This window comes from Microplitis demolitor, chromosome 8 (genome assembly GCF_026212275.2).
Source record: "Microplitis demolitor isolate Queensland-Clemson2020A chromosome 8, iyMicDemo2.1a, whole genome shotgun sequence".
Classification (NCBI taxonomy): Eukaryota; Metazoa; Arthropoda; class Insecta; order Hymenoptera; family Braconidae; genus Microplitis; species Microplitis demolitor.
In genome coordinates, this window is record NC_068552.1 from 7165037 (window position 1) to 7166883 (window position 1847).

General features: G+C 31.9%; 1 protein-coding gene across 1 annotated transcript; it reads right to left on the reverse strand.

Annotated features, from left to right (window-relative positions):
* Nucleotides 1–321: 321 nt before the first annotated feature.
* LOC106693183 (uncharacterized) lies at nucleotides 322–1554 on the reverse strand. The gene is made up of 2 exons (XM_053741534.1): nucleotides 1152–1554; nucleotides 322–1079 (listed from the first exon to the last, which is right to left on the reverse strand). Exons 1-2 carry the CDS (start codon nucleotides 1552–1554, stop codon nucleotides 322–324), a joined length of 1161 nt encoding a protein of 386 aa, XP_053597509.1.
* Nucleotides 1555–1847: the final 293 nt, after the last annotated feature.

A 1847-nucleotide genomic window follows, 5' to 3' on the forward strand; every position in this document is an offset into this window, starting at 1 on the left:
ATTTAAAATATAATGAAAAATTAATGGACTATTCATTTTGCATAAAACATAACTCACTATCAGCTTCGAGCCATGATATTCCCGGAATATGGCTTTATCCATTAAAAACATATTGTACTACATGCAAAAACATAAAAGATAATTATTGAAAATCAATTAATATGTAAACTCTACATGTATGTAGATTTTAAAACTACTTATACTAATTAAAAATAATGTAGATTAAGATGGTATGATATAAATAAAAACACAATAACTATATTTAAAGTGAGTTTTCTTTCTTTAATCTTCCTCCTCCTTCTCCTCAATACAATACATGTTTTAAGTTAATTCTCTTACAGTACTACTTAATGGATTATATTTATTTATACGACCATGTAAAATAAGATAATATGCAGATGTTTGATCCGGAAACTGTTCATCAGATTCAAACTCAAGACGAATATCAGCTGGTCCAGATTTAATCGATTCATTTTGTTTCGAACAGTCGATAACATAGAGCGGCGCTTGTTGTAAATATTCAGTTTTTGTCAATAATGGTTTCGATTCTTTATTATAGTATGACATTTGAAAATTAGTATACATATCATACATTAAAGCATACTGATTACGACTAATGTTTAGATTTAAATTTCCATATGGATAACTTTGAGAATTGAGAAATAGCTTTACATCTCTAATATTGCAATAATCGAATTGACTGGCGTTTTTCGTTATAACATTTTTTCTAGCAGTTTGAAGTCCTAGGATCACATATCGTGGCTTTTCCAATTGTGTCGAAGTCTTGATTGGCCAAACATGTTTCGTTGTTCGAGGGAGTAGTGGGTATTCATACAATTGCCATGTGCGAAAGCTTATTGATATAGCTGGATCATTAGCAATAAAGTTGAGTACTTGAATTTTTTGCTTGTCCGACGTTGTGACATATTGGACATTCCGTTCTACCTTATTGAAAAGAACTTTCACTATTTCAGCGTTACCACCAGCGGCAGCAGGTGTATGTATATATGTATTAACATCAGAATTTGATCTTATAAGAATCAATTCATGTTTAGCATTTATGACAATACGATAATAATCTTAGGCAAATTCAAGTATGTAACTTAGTGGTATAGAAATGTTGAAATATCCATTGTCATTAGTTAATTTACTGTCATTACTGATCAACCATCCAGCATTCTCCATTAAATTGAGTTGCCCGGGACTCAAAGATATATAGTTTTTCATGATACTTGTAAGACCCACATTTTTACATCTATCAATTTCAACAGCATTTAATTCATAGCGTATTTCTTCAAACATATGACAAATAGCCATATTGACTAAGTTCATAGTTGCACCTGCGCCGGTACCATCTTCTTTTACAAATCTTCCACAAATGTGCAGAGAACTTTTGCTTGGTAAGATGCATAAGTCTTGATGTTGAATACTGATTCTAATTTCATCACTATTGTTAAATGTTGATGATGCATAAGGTTGATGTGAATGAATCTCATAGTGAGAAATTGATTCATCAAAGATGATTGGTTTCCGAATGTCTAAGATTTCCGCCATGGTAATATAATGCAGCACAAATTAACTTTTCTTATTTTTCCAATCTTCCACGTAATTTTAATCCTAGACTTTCAAGGAATCCCACGTTCTGAGGTGTTAGCACTCTGACAGGAGCACGATGATTGATGGGCTTGAGACATGATGATCCACTTTTATAGCTGCTACCAATCTTTTTATCAAATACAATCCCCATTATTTCACTGATTTTATATGCAATCTTATTGTAATCGTTTCACCACGAAAATTCACTAAATTCCCATCTCGATCAACAATGCGCAGCTGAAGATTGTGTA

Bases quoted from the DNA above. Each gene is read 5' to 3' on its own strand.
- LOC106693183 (XM_053741534.1), bottom strand. From the start codon at position 1,554: ATGGCGGAAATCTTAGACATTCGGAAACCAATCATCTTTGATGAATCA. The intron at 1,080-1,151 runs GTAAATTAACTA...AATTTGCCTAAG, and splicing joins ATGGTTGATCAGTAATGACA to ATTATTATCGTATTGTCATA.